The 20,453-nt window shown below is 39.8% G+C and overlaps 1 protein-coding gene across 2 annotated transcripts in view; it reads left to right on the forward strand.

Annotated features, from left to right (window-relative positions):
* Positions 1 to 12,481, forward strand: part of RASA1 (RAS p21 protein activator 1) — a 126,533-nt gene extending 114,052 nt beyond the window's left edge. Inside the window, exons 23-25 of one of the 2 annotated variants that reach the window (XM_038401509.2) lie at positions 4,134 to 4,211; positions 5,268 to 5,402; positions 11,612 to 12,481. In XM_038401509.2, coding sequence (XP_038257437.1) covers positions 4,134 to 4,211; positions 5,268 to 5,402; positions 11,612 to 11,695 — 297 coding nt within the window. In that variant the 3' untranslated portion in view covers positions 11,696 to 12,481. Of the gene's footprint in view, positions 1 to 4,133; positions 4,212 to 5,267; positions 5,403 to 11,611 lie in introns of those variants that run through there. The other variant, XR_006281782.1, reaches the window with a different exon arrangement.
* Positions 12,482 to 20,453: the final 7,972 nt, after the last annotated feature.

Genomic DNA, 20,453 nt, shown 5'->3' on the forward strand with positions numbered 1-20,453 from the left:
AATGTTAATGGATAGGAAGTATGATACCTCCTGCAGAGTTAAAGTCTAGACAGTTCTGTAATGAGAATGAGGTCTCTAACGTCATGCTCTGTGACCTTGTTGGATTGTTGTCCTAAGGAAGCATTTAATTTTGGAATTTGTTACACACAATAAAACCCCCTTCCTTTTCTTGAGCATGCTGATTGCCTTATAATACAGCGACTTGACCTTTTTGCTTGGATACTTTTATACCCACATCAAGGCCCTTCTGGAGGAACTAAAGGCCATGTTTTACTTGTTTAACACAGTAGCTAAACTGCAGACTTTGCATCAGCCAGTAGAATAGAATACGTTCTATTTGTTGACCTTTTTTTTTTAAGGTCAGTGGGAGTGATATGTGCTTCATCCAGGTATCCATTCTGAATCTGTCTGGAGCTGGGTGGATAATTGGTTTTGCAATTACAGACCCTTATGAGATAGCACTGGACCTTCTAGTGTCTGAGGGTCATAGCCTCTTCAATCAGAAAGGCATAAAGAACATCACTTCTGTTTTCTCCTTCCTATCTTCGGTATGATACTGTGGAGCAGTAGAAAACATTGGAAATCATATGGCAGATACCTTGCCCAGCTTTACGAAAGAGGTCATTCACCATCTTGCATCCAAGGTCCTGACACGTGGAGAGGGCACAGTGTACTTTACAAGTGTTTTCAGGTGCAAAGAGGTCAATCGCCAGCCCACCAAATTGATTTATGAGTGAGGGTGCTTCTGGATACAGGTTCCACTTCGCTCAATCCAACTTCTGCCATGTAAGCTTTGGTTCATCTCCCCTTTGATGGGCAGTGCACGTAGAGATAAGCAACTTTCTTCTGCCCAGGAGAGGATAAATTTATTTCCATTTCTGGGGTAGGCCTGTGATCCTGTTCTTCCTGGTTTGTTTATGACATGTTGACTGTCACAGTCAGAACAAATCTGTTATGCATGAAAGGAGCAGTGCTCTAAGACCTCAGTAAATCATTGTGTTCCAGCTGATGGATGCTGTGCACTCTCTCTGGTATCTATTCCCTGGTCTTAATTGAGACTTGAATGAGCCCCTTTATTATCTCCAGTTGGCATCTGAGGATCGCTTTGTGTGGCTCTCTAACGTTCAACTAAATTTGATTCTCTGCAATCAGTTGAGTGGGAGTGGAGAATATATAATTGGAAGTGGCTGTCTGCCAGCAGATGTGATCGGGTAAGATTTGGAGGGGATAACAGGTCTTACTGGATACGTTTCTCATACACCAGGTTCCAATAAAAATTTAATTTTTGTTTCTGTGACTTTTCCTTTATGGCCAGTTTCAGTAGTTCTTCTTCTTCTTCTATCCTTATGCCTGCTAAAATTCATCCTCATCTTAGGTCTGCGATTGACTTCCCTGGCACCATCTGTCTGTCTTTATCATGAATTCAAAATACTCCAGAAATTGAATCAGAGTGTCTTTCAGCTCTCTCTGTACAGACTCCTGATCAGAAAAAATGCCCATGGTGAGATGAAAGTGAATTTTCTTTTTCCGTTAAGCCGCTATTAGTACAACTATGATCCTGCAAGAGACACTGATTCTGGGGTGGGAGGGGGAAGCTGCCATCCCTATATAAAATGGAAGAATTTTATGTGGGATACTAAAAAGGGAAGTGACAATAAACCTCCTGTGGGAACTTATTCAGATGTTTCAGAAAGAGCCCTGTTGTTTGTTCCTTATTGTCTCAGGCCAGGAATAGAATGTGGAACCAGTTTCTTAGCTTTGATCTGACATGGATGATGGATAGGAATGTTGTGGCATTTCCCTAGGTTGCTTGAGATTGGGAATGGGACAAAAATCATCTTGTGATTCTTGCAGAACTCCATAATGTACCCACTTCTTAACAATGTCCAGTGAGCTCATTTTGACCAAAGTTATAGGTAGCCATTTTGCTCCCAAATGGAAAGTCCAGCTGGGGGCCTAGCAACTGAGAGCAGCTACTGTCTTCTCCTCAGCACACTTACTCTAACTACCACTTGTGGAGTGATATTGTCTCTCGTTTTACTTCAGGACTGCTTCAACTTGTTATATGACCAGTATTCATTTCTATAGCTTTGGCAAGAGCCAGGATTGTAAATCAACTTTTCCAGTGATGCTAAATATCCTCAGCTTTCCATAAAGTTTCCATTGTATCATTAAGAGAGCTAGGAACTGATTTGCCTTATGGTCTGACTTCAGAGACCAGAATCCCACATATCTACTTGAGGTAGATTGGTATTCCACTGTCTTTTTCAGGTTGAAGCTGTTAGTCTATGAAATTTTTAAGTCTGAGTGGGACCATGCTTACAGTATTGTCCATCCATGTTATCATTGTTCCTGAAAGCTTGGGAGGAACTTAGTGTATCAAATGAAGTTTCTTTTGCTTGTTTGTTTTGTTTTTGTTTTCTCTGTTTGGTTTTGAGGCCACTTATTTTCATGCCCAAAGAAGGGGCTGAATTGATGCCTGCCTGTGAAGGAGACACTCTCTCACGTAAAAAGCCTGTCCTCTGAGAAACACTGAGTCCCTGATTACCAGGGAAAATAGTCACTTTCACCTTTAATAGTGATACCAAGTTGAATTTGGACAGGTATGCACTGAGGAACTTTCTGTCTTTATAAAATGGAGGCCAGGGGTATAGAAAGAAAAAAGTGGCCGGCCAAGAGCCTCCTAATTGTCTGATTGTTTTTCTGTCTCTCTTGTCATTGCACAGGTAGCTGCTGGAGGAGAAAGTAAAGCTAGTTGAGGCATAGTAACCTGCTGTAGAAGCTGGGAAAAATATCATGGACCTAAGGGCATGGTGACCCACAGCAGCAGCTGGAAACAATAGCCCAATAGTTAGGGTATGGGCAACTTGCAGTGGCAGTTGGCAGCAACAGCTGAATAGTTTACTTATCTTTTAGGTGTGACAGAAAATCCCAATCCCTCTATTGTATCTTTCCAAGGAGCATGAGGCCTGGCTTGCTGAGGCTGCTCCTGCATCTTGCTCAGCAGAGTCAGCCTCACTAACATACCTAGCTCCTTTTCTGCCCAGGGGAGGAGACTAAGTGACCCTATCTAGACTGGACTGAAGGGTGGAGTAAATTGGACATAGCCATCTTAGCTCTCAAGTAAGACACTCGAGAAGGGGATGAAGCAGAAAATACAAAACTTTCTTTGTTGCCTTTGGCTTTTCTGGTCTAGCTCACTCCCTAGAGGCACCAGCCACTGAAAATGCCACTGAGGGGTCAGTCTCTCCAAAGGCAAATGCAACAGCTGAGAATTAGACATATTATTGAGCTAAATCATTAGTCACTTTACAATAAAGTTTGGAATTTCTCTCAGGAAAGCTCTGCAGCAGAGAGGTCTGGCTGAGTTGCTGGGGGTGCCAAAAATAGTGAAGGAATCTTGTGGGGAGGGATAGCTCAGTAGTTTGAGCATTGGCCTGCTAAACCCAGGGTGAGGGGGTCATTTAGGGATCTGGGGCAAAAACTGGGGATTGGTCCTGCTTTGAGCAGGAGGTTGGACTAGATGACCCCCTGAGGTCCCTTCCAACCCTGATATTCTATGATTCAAGGGATGAGACAGTCTTCTGTTGTGAGCAACTGACCGTTCTGATTCAGTTCCCAAACTGCAAACGGTCTGAAATACCATTGTAATAGATCTGTGGACCGTAACAATTGAAGAATGATATCAAGCTATTTTGACCTTTTTAATACACCCTTGTTTTAACACGAAAAAGTAATTTGAAATTTAACCATTATTAAAAGGAAAAAAACAAGATATTTAGTCCCCAGATATGAAACATTACTTATTGCTGTTGTGTATTGTGGGTATTGCCTGGAACATGTTTCAAAACTGAATAATTCCAAACATATAGCACAGCCAGCATATACCTACAGGCACTCTATATGAATACATCTGGAGTGCAAAAACTGCAATAGCAAATTAAAATTATTTAATGTTGTTCAAACTGGAGTAGCAACTAGAGAATTTAAGGCACAAATAGAAAGTGAACCCAACCCATCCTGAAATTATATGCAAAGTCATAGGCTCCACAAACTATTGACTATTTATTGCAAGTAGGTATGTATGATTAAATTGGTATCTATTTATTCTAATGATACTTTTTAAATTTTAGGAGCCCTACATGGAGGGGGTAAATCCATTTATCAAGAGTAACAAACATCGCATGATCATGTTTTTAGATGAACTTGGGGTAAGAGTGTTAAAAATTTACAATCTGTGCTAGAAGTTGTATAGATTTATACCTATCAAAGAATAATGTAGTAACAAATCTTAAAGGTTCTCATTAAATACCTCTGAAATCCAGCAACTTCTAAGTATTGTCTCAAATGCCCTGGTTAGAGGGTATATTGTTAACTTAAAACTTACCTTTAAAGTCTCAATATTCAGAGACCATGCTGAATAGGGATGGTGTCATGAATCGGAGCCTAAATAAGTAACTTTGGAAGATGCTTCTTACTAGTTTTTTGATACATAGTCAATAGAAATTGCTGTTTACAAGGGATACTCAGGTTGCTGTGTAGTAAGTCACATTACAATTAAGGGCAAATAGTTGTTTTTAAATACTAGGTTACTGTATATGTCTAAAGACTTGGAACCTCTTGATTGTCAATAAATAATTTTACTATGTACATATACATTTGAATCACTGATTATTATTTTAATGGTATCTGATTACTGTATATCTGGTCCATTACTATATTCATTAACATGCCCGTTAATTTATGCTCTCCCATTTTTGCTGTTGCTGTCTTCAAATGTAGAAAATTAAATAAATTGATTCACCATCTCTAGCTTCAGGGAAGAGGTACAGAGGATGAAAATGCCACCCAGAGAATCCCTTGTTAGCCAATTCAGAGAGGTAGCATAGATTGCAACACCAGATCATTTTCCTTTCAACTGAAAGAGAAATTGATGCATTAGTGATCAGCAACACTGGAGTGGCCATTCCAGTTAAGTACAGGGGTTGCAATATAGGAGTAGGCTCTAAATACATTCAAATATCTTTTCAAAAGCTAAATAATAATAATGGTGGGGAGTGGGAGCGAATAATTGGTATCAGAGCACGAGTAGAAGGCTTGGCTGATTGAGAATAATATGATGACTGTTATGATGTAACTGCCTGCAGTATTGAAAGTAATGTGTTACACAATACAGTTGATTAGTGGAGAGAAGTGTCATGGAACTTCATTTGCTATTTTATGAATATTTTTGAATTCTAAACACACTTTTATAATTCTTGTTAAAGAATGTACCTGAACTTCCAGACACTACAGAACACTCTAGAACTGACTTGTCTCGTGATCTAGCAGCCTTACATGAGATTTGTGTGGCACATTCAGATGAGCTTCGGACACTCAGTAATGAGCGAGGCGTAATGCAGGTAAGAGTTGTTATAGCAGAAAACCCCGATCTCAGATAGTTGACATTTTTTACACTAAGCATTGATGCAAATTTAATACTTATTTGATACTTCTGTACTAAGGAGTTAAGATAAATAGCTTCAGATAGGTTACTTCATCAGTATAATGTTATGAGGATGAGGTAGCTCTAAAGGAAAATATTATTCTGTTCATAAGTTTCTCACTCAAAATGGCTAGAAGTGCTCTGTAGCAAAACCAAAAAGCCTTTAAGTGCCTAGAACAGGCCTGCTTACCAGAAACCAGTTTTCCCTCTCTGATAGGTTCTGTGGGCTACTAGTATGGTATATGTTTTTCGCTATTTAGAAAAGTGAATGTTTTATGTTATCTTTTCAACCACTATTTCATTTCAGTTTCTTGGTTTGTATTAACTTTGAAAGCAAAAGTTGCAAGCTTTTCTTTTCCAGTAAGAATACTCTCTGGGCATTCAATAATTGTTCTGCTTAAACTTTATTATATAATATAAATTATAATAATTAGGGCTGTTAATCACAGTTTTAATCACACAGTTAAAAATAGAATACTAATTGACATTTATTAAATATTTTGGATGTTTTGCACTGTAAAAATGATGAAAGAAATAGTATTTTGCAGTTCACCTCATACAAGTACTGTAGTGCAATCTTTGTCATGAAAGTGCAACTTACAAATGTAGATTTTTTTTCTTACGTAGCTGCACTCAAAAACAAAACAATGTAAAACTTCAGAGCCTACAAGTCCACTCAGTCCTACTTCTTGTTCATCCAATCGCTAAGACAAACAAGTTTGTTCACATTTACAGGAGATAATGCTGCCCTCTTCTTATTTACAATGTCACCAGAAAGTGAGAACAAGCATTTGCATGGCACTTCTGTAGGTATTTACGTGCCAGATATGCACCTTCATGCTTCGGCCACTATTCCAGAGGACATGCTTCCATGCTGATGAAACTCATTAAAAAAAAATTATGCGTTAATTAAATTTGTGACTGAATTCTTTGGGGGAGAATTGTATGTCCCCTGCTCTATTTTTAGACACATTCTGCCATATATTTCAAGTTATAGCAGTCTCAGATGATGACCCAGCACATGTTGTTCATTTTAAGAACAATTTCACAAAACATAAAGAAGGTACCAATGTGAGATTTCTAGAGATAACTACAGCACTTGACCCAAAGTTTAAGAATCTGAAGTGCCTTCCAAAATCTGAGAGGGACAAGGTGTGGAGCATGCTTTAAGAATTCTTAAAAGAACAACACTCCAGTGCAGAAACTACAGAACTCAAACTATCAAAAAAGAAAATCGACCTTCTGCTCGTGGCATCTGACTCAGATAATAAAAATGAACATGTGTCGGTCCGCACTGCTTTGGATTGTTATCGAGCAGAACCCGTCATCAGCATGGACAAATGTCCAATGGAATGGTGGTTGAAGCATGAAGGGACATATGAATCTTTAGTGCATCTAGCACATGAATATCTTGCGATGCCAGCTACAACAGTGCCACGAGAACGCCTGTTCTCACTTTCAGGTGACATTGTAAACAAGAAGCGGGCAGCATTATCTCCTGCAAATGTGAACAAACTTGTTTGTCTGAGCAATTGGCTGAACAAGAAGTAGGACTGAGTGGATTTGAAGGCTCTAAAATTTTACATTGTTTTATTTTTGAATGCAGGGTTTTTTTGTACATAATTCTACATTTGTAAGCATTTCATACATTTCAACTTTCATGATAAAGAGATTGCACTACAGTACCTGTATTAGGTGAATTGAAGAATACAATTCCTTTTGTTTTTTTCCAGTGCAAATACTTGTAATAAAAATAAATATAAAGTGAGCATTGTATGCTTTGTATTCTGTGTTGTAACTGAAATCAATATATTTGAAAATGTAGAAAACATCCAAAAATATTTAAATGGTATTCTGTTATTGTTTAATAGTGTGATTAATCGCGATTAATTTTTTTAATCACTTGACGGCCCTAATAATAATATAATTATAATATAATATTCATTTTAACTTTCATTGCCCTGAGCAATTTCAAATTTCCACTGATAAGCAGTATTCGTCTTTGGATTACTAACTGCAAAGATCAGTCTTTTTTTTATAGGAGTTCCCTATAAAACTCTAGGCAATTCTAGTTACTACACCGTATGAAACAAGTATTGCTGGCTGCTATAGTGGAGTGTACAGACAAGCATAATTTAATTAGTCCAAGTACTGCCTTCTCATGTCCTATATAAGCTGTTTGTGAAAGACAACTGGAAAATACTTCACTTCCATGCCACCAGTTCAAATCCAGTCCTGGTTAAAACCAAATTTCAGTGGCCTATGAGAAAAGTCCATCAATCCATTATATTGACTAACATGTATAGCCAGCTGTGACCGGGGTCCCAGGGAGAGTGACACTGAAGTTACAAAGCTGCAAAGAATGGGGCAGACAATCCCCAAAGCTGGTGGATAGTTCAATACTTAGATTTACCAAACCAGCACAAAACAGCTTCTGTAATACCTTACTGGTTACCCAGAAGCCAACAACACAGTTTCCTTAAAGCAACCCAGCCTTAGGCCTCCACCCAAACACCAAGTTAAATATGATGAGGATTACTGAAAATCTTATTTATCATATAAGAAAGTTCTACCAATGCCAAAGGATTGGACACATTACCTCTCAGGTTAATGAATACTTCAGATCTTACACAAATACACCCTTACAGCCAGTTCTTATTAACTAAACTAACATGTATTAAAAAAGAGAGATTATTGGTTAAAAGATCAATTTCCATAAAGATATGAGTACAGTTCTGAGATCAGATTCATAGTAGAGATGGTGAGTTTTGTAGTTGCAAAGAGTTCTTTCAGAATTAGTCCAATGGCCATATTCAGGGTGATCCAGATAGGACTCACTGACAGAACAAGAAGCAATGGTCTCAAGTTGCAGTGGGGAAGGTCTAGGTTGGATATTAAGAAACACTATTTCACTAGGAGAGTGGTGATGCACTGGAATGGGTTACCTAAGGAGGTGGTGGAATCTCTATCCTTAGAGGTTTTTAAGGCCTGGCTTGACAAAGCCTTGGCTGGGATGATTTAGTTGGTGTTTGTCCTGCTCTGAGCAGGGGATTGAACTAATTGACCTCCTGAGGTCTCTTCCAACGCTAATATTCTATGATTATATGACTGGAGATCTCAGTTTTATGACTTAAGCTTCCCTGCATGAAGCATCAAGCTGATCTGAGATAAAAGGATCAGGACCCAAGGGGTTTTTATACAGTTTCAGGCCTTCTCTCGACAGCTCGGAGTCCTTAGGCGAACAATAGGCAATCATGGAGACTTTGAAGTAGACCTGTTTCCTAAGCATCACGGATAATTAGCGACACGGATTAACATAAGGCAATTTATCCGTTGGGCAGTTTGTCACAAATTTTAGAGAGACATGTAGACAATGACATTATTTTACCCAAGGTTTATCTAAATGTTAATATTCTCTTTTGATCTCTGAGCAAAGCTATGGTGACAGACAGGAACTGTCTGTTTACATGGCTAACATCTAACAAGATATAAGTAAACATATACAATTAGTATCATCTCTAACTCTCTAACAATACAGGTTTGCATTTCGAAGTTCTAGCCTATCTAACATTGAATGGCCCTAATTATCATTTGCATACTTTTCTAACATATCTCTAAAGGTTAGCTCTGGGTCATTTATCTTTCAGGATGTTTAATCCTTTCTGGCCATGCGTTACACTTTGTATAAGATTTGTTGCAATTATATAATTGTGGTAGCAACAATGATTTGCATGGTCATTCTCTAATCAGATAACATCACACCAGCTAATTAACTATACTTGCAGTTTGGTGTTCAGAATGTTCAATAGACCAAACCTCAGCCAAATGTATCATCAAAAGACAAAGCAATTTGGTTAGGGCCCTACCAAATACACAGCTGTGAAAATGTGTCATGGACCATGAAATCTGATCTCCCACCATGAAAGCTGGTCTTTTGTGTGCTTTTACCCTGTACTATACAGATTTCTCAGGAGAGACCAGTGTTTCTCAAATTGGGGTCCTGACCCAAAAGGGAGTTGCAGGGGGGGTCACAAGGTTTATTTTAAGGGGGCGGCCCTTACTTCTGTACTGCCTTCAGAGCTGGGTGGCCGGAGAGTGGCAGCTGCTGACCAAGGATCCAGCTCTGAAGGCAGCAGAGGAGAAGTAAGGGTGGCAATACCACACCATGCCAGCCAGCCTTCTGCACTGCTGCTGGCTGCAGCTCTGCCTTCAGAGCAGGGCTCCTAGCCATCAGCCGCTGCTCTCTAGCTGCCCAACTCTGAAGACAGCGCCACTGCCAGCGCAGTGCAGAAGTAAGGGTAGCAGTACCGCAACCCCCCACGCACACACAATAACCTTGTGTTGCAATCTCCCTCCCCCCAACTCCTTATTGGGTCAGGACCCCTACAATTACACCACCATTAAATTTGAGATTTAAATAGCTAAAATAATAAAATTTTATTATTTTTTAAATCCTGTGACCGTGAAATTGACACAATGGACGGTGAATTTGGTAGGGCCCTAAATATGGTATAGGAAAGAAAGTAATACATCACTAATCCTTCTCAGAAAGTGAATTCCCGTAGTGTGTTCAGTTCACCTTACACACAAGATATGCTTCCCAAATGCCTACCTTAAACCAGCCATCTTTTATAGTATGGCTGTTTGAGAGTTGCAGAGCACTGTTCATGTCACTTAAAGTTTAACTAGCCAGCTTGTGCCAGCATTGTCTTTGGTGCCTTCCTGTACTTCCCATCTTTTGTTTGAAATATTAAATTCCAAATGTTAAGGGGCATAAAGATGCTCCTTAATACAAACTATTCATACATTTTACATTATTTCCTTGTACCTCATTGTACCTTTGTTTCACATAATGTTCATCATCCATCTATTTTTTGACATTTTTGTATTTTCCTAAGCCAAGTGCTGAGCTATACTTGCCCAGGGCATTGTGGGATATATGCCTTAGCACAAGTGAGCAAGAATAAGCAGTACAATTTAATATGACTACCCAACACACACACATTATATTAATGCCATGCTCATAATAGCTATTAATATGGTGTGTGGGTGTGTATATAGTGTATATGCTTTGGCTAATAATTATTACAATAATCAGTGAAAGTCTTGACAAAGAAGGAAAAGACAAGGGTCAAACTAGTAAGGCAGGATAGTGGAAGCTTTCATTAAAATGGTGTGTGTGTGTGTGTGTGTGTGTGTGGCTATAGACAAGGGGACAGGGTTGTCCATTTGACACCTGTTCTTGAACACTACTTTAAGCAGCATAAAATAAACTAAAACACCTTTTTGGAAAGAATCTGAAGTATTTGAGGGTTGTGGATGTGCTATCGTAGCTTTTTTGATATGTTTGTATTCCTGTAAGTGAAGTTTAGTTCCTTTAAGGAAAATTTTCTGAACCCCTATTTGTAGTGGGAAAGGAAAAGACCTGGCAGTTGAGAACCACAGTGTGAGGCAGTTAAGTACCTTTCATTTAAGTGCTACAGACCACTTTCTGCCATAGTAACCTAAAATTCTATCCTGAAAAGTGAATATGTAAAAATGGCATCTTTTCTGCATAACTGCTCCAGTGGCATCTGGTTATTTTAGTAACTAAATTCAGTCTTTACTTCTGTTAGCCCTGTGGAGCCAACCCCCAAAATAGTAAACTGTATTCTTTCCTTTATGTGCATTGTCAATAGACTTGTTTCAGTTGCCTGCCCAAATTCTGTTCTTATCTGTGAAGTAACTAAGAACTCGTCTTGGCATAAATAACCCTTTTCACTGATGTTTGAGAAGGAGAGAACTCAACTTGACTTTTATATCTCAGCTTAAGTTTGTAATTTTTAAAAAAAATTAAACATTTTAAATTTAGACTGTTGGTGTATTTCTCTCTCTACATCATATGTTATTTCTACAGTCACTTTTCAGATCAGAGCATTGCTTTAAAGACCAATGAGTCAGATCAGTTATTTCATTTTACTTTAAACTGTGTAAGAGAAAGCCGTGCACATGGATGTATAAAAGCAAGTCTCACAAAGAAGTTTACATAGAGAATTAGAAAACGTATCAAGAAAATTTGGTTTCCTGATGTGATATTTTCCTTATTATTTGTGCATAATATTACTATTACTGACTTTCTTTCTACAGCATGTCCTAAAGAAGCTTCTAGCTATTACAGAACTGCTTCAGCAAAAACAAAATCAGTATTCAGTGTCTAATAACATCAGGTAGCAGCCTTCTACCTAGACTTCTGCATGGATCCAGCATGCCCAACATGGCAGCTCACATCAATATCACTTCCTTCTTGCTCTTGCCAAAAATAGCACACCTTTTTCACATTCCCAGTGATGTGTGAACTATGCAAAAAGAAAACGGAGATTCTGTTGGTGAATGTTTCTACCAGCAGATTTTTAAGCTATCTGTGCAGGATGTTTGCACTTTTTTCCACGTGGAACCAATTTTCACAACCTCTGAGCCTTGGTGTACAGATCACCTTCCACAAAGAAAATGCTGTGACTGTGTCTGGAACTTTAAAAGTTATTTTCAACATGTTGCCAAAGTTTTGCTGTCTGTCTGAAAAGAATTTATAGTCAACTGACAAGGAACGAAACACCTTGTTTTGACAGCTAAGTATAACTGGATTGAAAACATTTCTTACTGTAATTTGATTGGTTACAATTATGACTTTGACTGTTCGACCACTTCAATTTGTATTTACAGTTTCAAGAATTTGACATTATCGTAGGAACAATCTTTTGCTGTACACTTTTTATACCATACTGTTTCTCTTGCTGGAATTATGTTGAAAGAGAATATGCAGAATGGGTCTCGTCAGCTTTATTTTTTAATGTACCACTGATTCTGTCTGTTTGAATAATTCTTCCATCAAGGATTGTATATCCAGATAAATCACAATGCTTTTGTAAAATGTTTACAACAGTAAATAATTTGAACTCAATAAATTTATTGATCATTGTATCAGACATGCATGCATTCATTAAACCATTTTATAAAGTATAGTGTGGTTGGTGTGTTGTGTTGTGTAATGTAAGTCAGACATAATTTCCATAACTATTTGAAAATACTTTTAAGTGTTTCAAAAATTAGTTTTTAAAATAAAATCAATTTGTAGTTAGAATATCTATGAAAACTGGATAAATTTGTTGAATTTTTGAAGTTTAAGTTTTGTGATCTTGTTCTTTGTAGTCTACTCACATGCAAATCAAATCTTCAGAGTGAACATTTCAAACTCATCTTGCCTATTTTTTAGTAGGGGACCTCAAAATAACAGTAAATAACAGTTGTTGTTTCATACTCTCCTCTGATATCCGGCCACAAAAGGATATGTGGGACTTTTGATGAACAACTCAGTTTCAGTGTTTTTCCTTACAATTGTTTTTTTTATTAGGCTGTCAATCTCAGTTAACTCATGCGATTAACTCGAATTAATCGTGATTAAACACTTAATCACGATTAATCAGTTTTAATCATACAATAGAATACCAGACAAAATTTATTAAGTATTTTGGGGTGTTTTTCTACATTTTCAAATATATTGATTTAAATTACAACACAGAATATAAAATGTACAGTGCTCCCTTTATATTATTTTTTATTACAAATACTTGCACTGTAAAAATGATAAAAGAAATAGTATTTTGCAGTTCACCTCATACAAGTACTGTAATGCAATCTCTTTGTCATGAAAGTGCAACTTACAAATGTAGATTTTTTTTTGTTACATAACTGCACTCAAAAACTTTAGAGCTTACAAGTCCAATAAGTCCTACTTCTTTTTCAACCAATCATGAAGACAAAAAAGTTTATTTACATTTATGGGAGATAATGCTGCCTGCTTCTTATTTACAATGTCACCTGAAAGTGAGAACAAGTGTTCCCATGGCTCTTTTGTACCCGGAATTGCAAGGTATTTACATTCCAGATATGCTGAATGTTCACATGCCCCTTCATGCTTCAGCTACTGTTCCAGAGGACATGCTTCCATGCTGATGACTTGCTAAAAAATATGTTAACTACATTTGTGACACAACTGTCCCCCAAGCAGTTCACTGTCTCCTGCTCTGTATTTTACCTACATTCTTCCATATATTTCATGTTATAGAAGTCTCAGATGATGACCCAGCATGTTGTTCATTTTAAAAACACTTTCACAGCAGATTTGACAAAAGGCAAAGAAGGAACCAATGTGAGATTTCTAAAGATAGCTACAGCACTTGACGCAAGATTTAAGAATCTGAAGTGGCTTCCAAAATCTGAGAGGGACGAGGTGTGGAGCATGCTTTCAGAAGTCTTAAAAGAGCAACACTTTGATGCAGAAACTACAGAACCCAAACCACCAAAAGAGAAAATCAACCTTCTGCTGGTGACATCTGACTCGGATAATGAAAATGAACATACGTTGGTCTGCATTGCCTTGGATCATTGTCAAGCAGGACCCATCATCAGCATGGACGTGTATCTTGTGGAATGGTGGTTGAAGCACAAAGGGACATATGAATCTTTAGCGCACCTGGCACATAAATATCTTGCAACGCAAGCTACAATAGTGCCATGTGAACACCTGTTCTCACTTTCAAGTGACATTGTAAACAAGAAGCAGGCAGCATTATCTCCTGCACTTGTAAAAAAATTTTGTCTGAGCAATTGGCTGATGACTCTCCAACACACGCTTTGTGGGAGGTGCTGACAGGTGCGCTGCCTGAGCTGTAGAGAAGCGGCTCTGTGTACCCGCTCTGGCCAAAAGGTTGGGGGAGCACAGTAAAGCCCTGGCTCAACCGACCAAGCGAGATTGGCAGACTCCAGCCTCTGTGGCTTGGTGAGTGCTGCCAGTTCTAGTTCCAAGGAAGCCTGATGGGCACAACGATCCACTGCTGACACTAAGCTCTATATTATCAGCACTCCAGCTGTGAAAGCCCAGTGAGTGCAAGACATGTGCTGGCTTTGCAAGCCCGGTGGCTGGGAAAGGGGCTCCGGCCATCCCGGCCTGGTGGGTGCGGATAGACTCGGAAATCGAGAGCTATCTGAAAACTAGAGAGGCTCTGGTCTCTCTGTGATAGACTGAACATTTTGGTGGGTAGGATATTAGCTGACAGTGTAAGATGGCAGTAAAGGTTTTTGGATCGACCAGATGGACAAAGCAGATTAATAAAAACTCCCTTGAATTTTGTGTCAACTTATTTGGGGAAAAATCAGAACTCAGAGGAAGAGAACTTATTTTCAGAGGGAAGTGCATTGGGTAAATTGTGTAAAACATGGGAGAGATTTGTGATCTCTAAGCCCTCCCTTAATAAGAAAACTAAGAAAAGAGCCTAGTAATGGTAGCGAAAGAGCTAGACGCACAGGTAAACCTCTACCAGGAGTCTGCTTCCAAAGCTCAAGGACAAGTAAACAGCAAAGAAGCTGAATTAGAAAAGCTCACTATGCAGCATAACACCATATCTGCTCTAACATTACATCAAACACTGCAGATAAACCAATTAGAAGAACAAATCAGAGAACGAAATGGAAATTTAGTAAAGAAAAAGAAAGTTACATACTGACAAAGAAATTAGAAGATTCCAAGGCTGCAGTAAGGGAGCTGATGACGGAGGTCACAAAAGCCAACGAGGATACTAGGAATCATACTCTGTGTGATCATAGAATACACAAGTTAAAAGAGAAACTGAAAAGATCACAAGGGGTTATAAGTGCCATCCATACTGATCCCTTAAGGGGTTATGAGTCAAGGAAATCAGATTCAGATGGGTATAGTGCAAAAGGGAAATAGCACTTCCAGATTACAGTGACAGCTATACTCCACCATCTGCCCCGAAGAGGTCATGAGATCTCAGGTAGAGGAGGAGGGGAGGAAGTATCCTCCAATTGCAGCAATTACCACCACAGTGGTACATTATGGGCCCAGCAAACCCCATGAAACATGCTATGAAATTTGTGCACTAGGACCAGAACGGGCGAGGGCAATGGGTAAGAACATGGGCCCCCTTACTAAGGAAAATGCCCTAGACTGGCTCGCGAAAATTAGCAGAATAGGCGGTATCAGCAAAGAGGACACTGTCGTCCTGATAAAAAAGTGCATGAACGGGGAAGATGTTGAGGCTCTGCCAAGCGAAGTCCAGATGGCTAATATAGATGAATTGATAGATCTTCATAGTGGTAACCAAACTATATTATCCTCATGAGAATCTCTTGGGTAAAATGTACTCTGACAGACAGAAATTAAATGAAAGGCCAGAGAAATTTCTCTCTAGAAAGCATTGGTTATATTGGCTTACTGGTATGTGACCAGTCATACATGGAGTGGCAATGTGTGACATCCCTGAGTTCAGGGAGATTTGTGCAAGGTGTACTACCAGCATTGAGAATAACTATGGGGCCAGCTAACCCCAGGGTAACTAGCCTCAAAGAATTAAAAAGCCAAGCTCTGGAAGATTATGAATTACAATGTGAGGCTCACCCTGGCTCTGAGAACAAGAAAAAAGTTGCTGCAATCAAAGGTGCTGACAGTAAGGTCAATGAGTTCAATGGAAAAGGGAATAATGATTCAGCCAAGGCTTGAGACTCCAATTACAGTTGAGCTGCTGCAGCGGAAATGAAGGGATTTAGATCAGTCCTGTGGAAAAGGCTCTTAAAATACAAAACCTGAGATCAAATCAATCTCCTTCCCCCAGAGGAGCTGTTGAGGAGGTTGTCTAAGTACAAGGGAGACAATTCAACAGCAAATGCAGTGACCCCTCCAAGACAAGGAGAGCTGCAAAACTTACGAGGGTGCCAAATTCTCCCTCCCCCTTCATATGTGGCACCTATTAATAACGACAAATGGGGGAGATCAGTTGCAGACATCTGCCTGGTAGGGGAGTTTGGTAAAATACAGCAAACAATGCTGCTGGACCCTGGTGCCACAATGTCGATAGTCTGTACTAAGGCAGCTCCACTAATCAAAAAGCTTCCCATCTAAGAGGTCAGGGTGCTAGAAGGCTATAATGGCAGACAAAGCATAGTTCCCTTCTCAAAACACATCCTGTGTTTAATAGGGACATTGATAACGGGGGGCAACCTTTGGGATGCAGAGGCTAGATTGGCATGGCATCCCGGAGGTAGATATTCTGAAAAAATTGACTATGATTGTGGACCTCCCAAATCAGATGTTAATTTAGGGCCAGAATGGGAAAGAAGGATTTACAGTGTCTGCCTCGCACTGTGTGGATGCTTTGAAAGCTCCAACCGAGATTGGGATGCCTTTCTGGGAGAAGATACAGCTCAGGTCACCAGCAAATATCCCCACATCTTTGCTAAGAACAAGTTGGACTGTGGTACGATCCAAACAGAAGTCATTGTAGAGGGCCAAGATCTGAGGCCACAGAGACAGTACAAATATTTGCAAGAGGCCCAGGAGGGGATCCGGAGTACCATTGACTCGTTAAAAGAACAAGGAGTCCTTGTCGAAACGGCCAGTGTCTATAATGCTCCAATATGGCCGGTGTTAAAATCTGACAAGGTCACATAGAGACTGATACATGATTCCAGGCTCTGTAATCTACTAACACCTAGATTAACACCCATCGTAGCTAAATTCCCAGATATCATGTAAGCAATAGTCGCAGGTGCACAATGGTTTTTCGTGATTGACTTGACCAATGCCACCTTCTTGATACTCCTGCATCGTGATGAGTGGTACAAATTCGCATTCACATATGACAATCAGCAGGTAACATTCACAAGGATACCATGTTGCACCCTCGCTATGTCACAGATATGTGACAAGAATGTGGAAACACCTGAGCTGTAAAGACAAGGTCTTCAGTTATGTGGATGACATTCTTGTAGCCATGAAATCAAGAGAAGAAAATCTAAAAATCTTAGATGAGGTGTTGAAGGTTATTCAAGAAACTGGATTTTTCATCAGTCCACAGAAGGCACAGTTGTTTAAAACAGCAAGTGAGTTATCTGGGAATAGAACTAGGAATACATGGTCACTGACCAGACACAATTAGAATAGAGCTTATCTGCAAGTTGCTGGCTCCGAATGATATCACTGCATTGAGGTCCTTTTTAGGCCTTACAGGATTCTCAAGAGACTTTATATGTGGGTACACGGAGATTGCACAACCCTTCTATGCCCTGCTCAGAAAAGAACAGGATTGGATCTGGGGAGACCAAGAACAAGAAGCTGTCTGTAAACTTAAACAAGCTCTTGTACAAGACCCTGTGCTTGCATACCCCCATCCTAATGAGCCATTTCAACTGCAACTCTTCACTACGGGACAAGGGCTAAGTGCTGTCTTGCTGCAACAGCGTGGTGCAAGTCTTAAGCCATTAGCCTACAGATCGAAACATCTGTCTGAGATTGAAAAGAGGTACTCGCCCTGCAAGAGAGGTTTTGGCTCTCATCTGATCCCTGAAACATTGGGAATATCTTATCGGGATGTCCCCAGTGGTGTTACGGACAACACATACACCCATACATTATGTCTTGTATAGAAAAGTTAATGAAGGCAGGGTGTCACCTAGCCGAATGGACATTGAGCCTTGTCATAAATATAAAGGGAAGGGTAACCACCTTTCTGTATACAGTGCTATAAAATCCTTCCTGGCCAGAGGCAACATCCTGTTACCTGTAAAGGCTTAAGAAGCTCAGCTAACCTGGCTGGCACCTGACGCAAAGGACCAATAAGGGGACAGGATACTTTCAAATCTTGGGGGGGGAGGGGGGGACTTTTGTTTGTGCTCTTTGTTTATGTGTTTGTTCTCTCTTGGGACTGAGAGAGGCCAGACAGAAATCCATCTTTTCTAACCCATCCTAATCCAAGTCTCCAATATTGCAACCAGTATAGGTAAATCAGGCAAGGCGGATTAGTTTATCTTTTGTTTTATGTGAATTTTCCCTGTGTTAAGAGGGAGGTTTATTCCTGTTTTCTATAACTTTAAGATTTTGCTCAGAGGGGGATCTTCTGTGTTTTGAATCTGAATACCCTGTAAAGTATTTTCCATCCTGATTTTAGAGAGGTGTTTCTTTTACCTTTTCTTTAAATTAAAATTCTTCTTTTAAGAACCCGATTGATTTTTCATTGTTCTTAAGATCCAAGGGTTTGGGTCTGTGTTCACCTGTACAAATTGGTGAGGATTATTATCAAGTCTTCTCCAGGAAAGGGGGTATAGGGTTTATTTTGGGGGATATTTTGGGGAAAGACATCTGCAAGTGGTCTCTTTCCGTTCTTTGTTTAAAAAGCTTGGTGGTGGCAGTATACTGTTCAAGGACAAGGCAAAGTTTGTACCTTGGGGAAGTTTTTAACCTAAGCTGGTAAGAATAAGCTTAGGGGGGTCTTTCATGCGGGTCCCTACATCTGTACCCTAGAGTTCAGAGTGGGGAAGGAATCCTGACAAGCCTCCTCAAGAGAGAGATGCAGGTGGACAAGGTGCAGGTGGACCCTATCGACAGAACCATTTGCTCTGCTCACACAGGGTGAAGAGCATGAATGCCCACTGCTGCAGGAGGAGGTAGAAACCATCAAATCCCCTTTCCAGCTGGAGGTCTCCTTTGAAAAAGCTAAGGAGGGGGGCCAAGATATATGGGTTGTTGTCGGGAGTAATCATCATCAACAGGACAAGCCTTGTACGCAATATGCCATTCTCCAAGCAACAACTGGAAGAGTGTTGCAGGGTACAGTCATCTTTCATTCTGTGCAAGCAGCAGAAATCATGGCAATAGTAGTGGCACTGGATGCAGCATATTTGAAATCTGACATCATATGTTCTGACTCGGATTGGGTCATTAGAGCCTTTCTCAATTGGATGACAGTCTGGATACCTAGAGACTTGACCTCAACTGATAACAAGCCGGTTGCACATGCTAAATATCTTGTGCATGTATGGACGTTGGCTGAAGCCAGGACAGGACAGACCTACTTGTTTAAAGTAAGAACACACAGGAAAATCTCCATGAAATCTCCATGCTGAATAAAAAAGTAGATATCCTAGCAAAACAAGCTGCCCTTATGCGTTCTGAGACTGTGTGGGAGAAATCAAAGGACATCATTTACAAGTTACAACCCGCCAAAGTATAAAGCCAATTGGACATAATAGAGCTAAAGAAATAGGATGAAGAAATGATGAACTTACTCAGAAAGCAGCACGTCAGGGGATACAAATTTTTAAGCATCAGAGCAAAGTCATCATGGCCAGTAAGAATGATGCCAAGGACAACATCCCAGTTATTGTCATCCCCAAATGCCTGAAAAAGGAACTGATCATACTAGCCCATCAACAGGGACATTTTGGGGTCGGGAAGACTGTTAAAAGGATCCTGATATTCGGATGGTGGCCAGAGGTGACTAAGGATAGAAAAACAGCACATTTGGAACCGCCTAACGTGCGCCAAGAACAATCCAGATCATAGAACTGTGAAGGGTCTGCTATTACACCAGCCTATCAGGGGACAATGGCACCATCTACAAATACACAACATTGGTCCTTTGCCAAGCTCCGGACAGGGAAACTACTACTGCTTAGTCATAGTGGATCTATTCTCTAAGTGGGTGGAAGCCTAGCGGCTAAGAATAACAGCTGTAACCACCAGACATACATTATTAGAGCAAACGATTCAGCCTTTCAGAGGTTATCGACTCCGATCAGGGGCCTCATTTGTGGGGGACCTAGCTAAGAACAAAACAAAACCCAGAATCGATCCGAGAGGATGAACCAATTCGGGGAATAGATTTTGAGTTGCCTAATCCTGTGTTGAGGGACTCCATTTCTGTGTATGTGGAAGAGAGTTATTTCTATCTGTTTGGAAAGAAGAAACCAGCAATAAAACATTAGTAGCATTTACTGAGAGAAACAATAAAACACATGATCCCATTATTGATGAAGAGGGACAGATTAAATTCATAAGGAAAGTTACTGGTAAATGCTTGTGGTTATTCGGTGACACTTTTCTGGAAGAATGTTCTAAAACACCAGAATTATGGGAAGT

Source organism: Dermochelys coriacea, chromosome 5 (assembly GCF_009764565.3).
Source record: "Dermochelys coriacea isolate rDerCor1 chromosome 5, rDerCor1.pri.v4, whole genome shotgun sequence".
Taxonomy (NCBI): domain Eukaryota; kingdom Metazoa; phylum Chordata; order Testudines; family Dermochelyidae; genus Dermochelys; species Dermochelys coriacea.